The sequence below is a fragment of the Sphaeroforma arctica genome (assembly GCF_001186125.1).
Source record: "Sphaeroforma arctica JP610 unplaced genomic scaffold supercont1.10302, whole genome shotgun sequence".
NCBI classification, from domain to species: Eukaryota; class Ichthyosporea; order Ichthyophonida; genus Sphaeroforma; species Sphaeroforma arctica.
The window spans coordinates 1-956 of record NW_014030256.1 but is presented as its reverse complement, the minus strand read 5'-3'; the positions used below and the strand labels follow the sequence as shown (position 1 = coordinate 956).

The window sequence follows — 956 nt, the reverse complement described above, 5'->3', positions numbered from 1 at the left end:
ATTTATGTACACATACAAACCGACAACACGCCACACGTCAGTTGAACGGCACACACTGCCACAGCCTATTTCTCCATTGCATCATATTTACTCTATGTAAATACGTGGTGGAATTTTTTTATGTGTGGTTGACTATGCCGGACCCGGTACCAGTAGTTACAGATAACCCGCCAAAAATGCATGGCTAAAATTAAGTAGCGAACTGTCTCGCTCCGGCGGACAATCCTGCGTAATCTTTTTTTTCAAAATGGGTTGTTTTTATTTTATGATATTATTAATTATAATAAATAAATACAGCTGTTGTAGTTCCTCTGTAAATGTTACTTTTTTTAATACGTCAGCTAATAAACGGCAAACTGTGCAATACACTGCACACATACACACTCTGCAGTAAACACAAAGATCACAGATAATATGAAGGACACAGCAATCGTAGTAATGAAGCACGGCGGTGCTCTAGTAGCCGGCATGTGCGCTACCACTGTGACTATGGGCTTATTAGAGCTCACCGCACACACCGTATATCCCGATGTCTCAGAACAAACTCAAGTAGAGAAGATTCCTGCCGGTGCTGCAGCGATGGTCTTGGTTGGAAACGTTGCCGGTGCCTGTGCTGGTGTGTATCGTGTATCACATACACACGCACGCATATACACACACCTACGCATCCACGCACTCGCATATATGTATATATATATTTATATATATATATATGTGTGTGTGTGTGCGTGTGTGTGCGTTTGAGCGTTTGTATGTGTGTGTGCGTTTGCGCGTTTGTATATGTGCGTGCGTGTGTTTATGAGTTTCTATGTGTGGATGTGTGTGTGAGTCTGTTTATATATATATATATATACATATACTTAAATTGTATATATAACAGTAATTGTATGTTTATATAGATGTATTTGTATTTGGATATATATATATATATAAATATATATAAGCATATATATATG

General features: G+C 38.5%; 1 protein-coding gene across 1 annotated transcript; it reads left to right on the top strand.

Annotated features, from left to right (window-relative positions):
• Window positions 1–414: 414 nt before the first annotated feature.
• Window positions 415–616, top strand: SARC_17300 (hypothetical protein; the record flags this gene model as incomplete). Its single annotated transcript, XM_014288606.1, has 1 exon — window positions 415–616. A coding segment is annotated over one exon (202 nt), but the record flags the coding sequence as incomplete, so codon positions are not given.
• Between the last annotated feature and the right edge of the window lie 340 nt (window positions 617–956).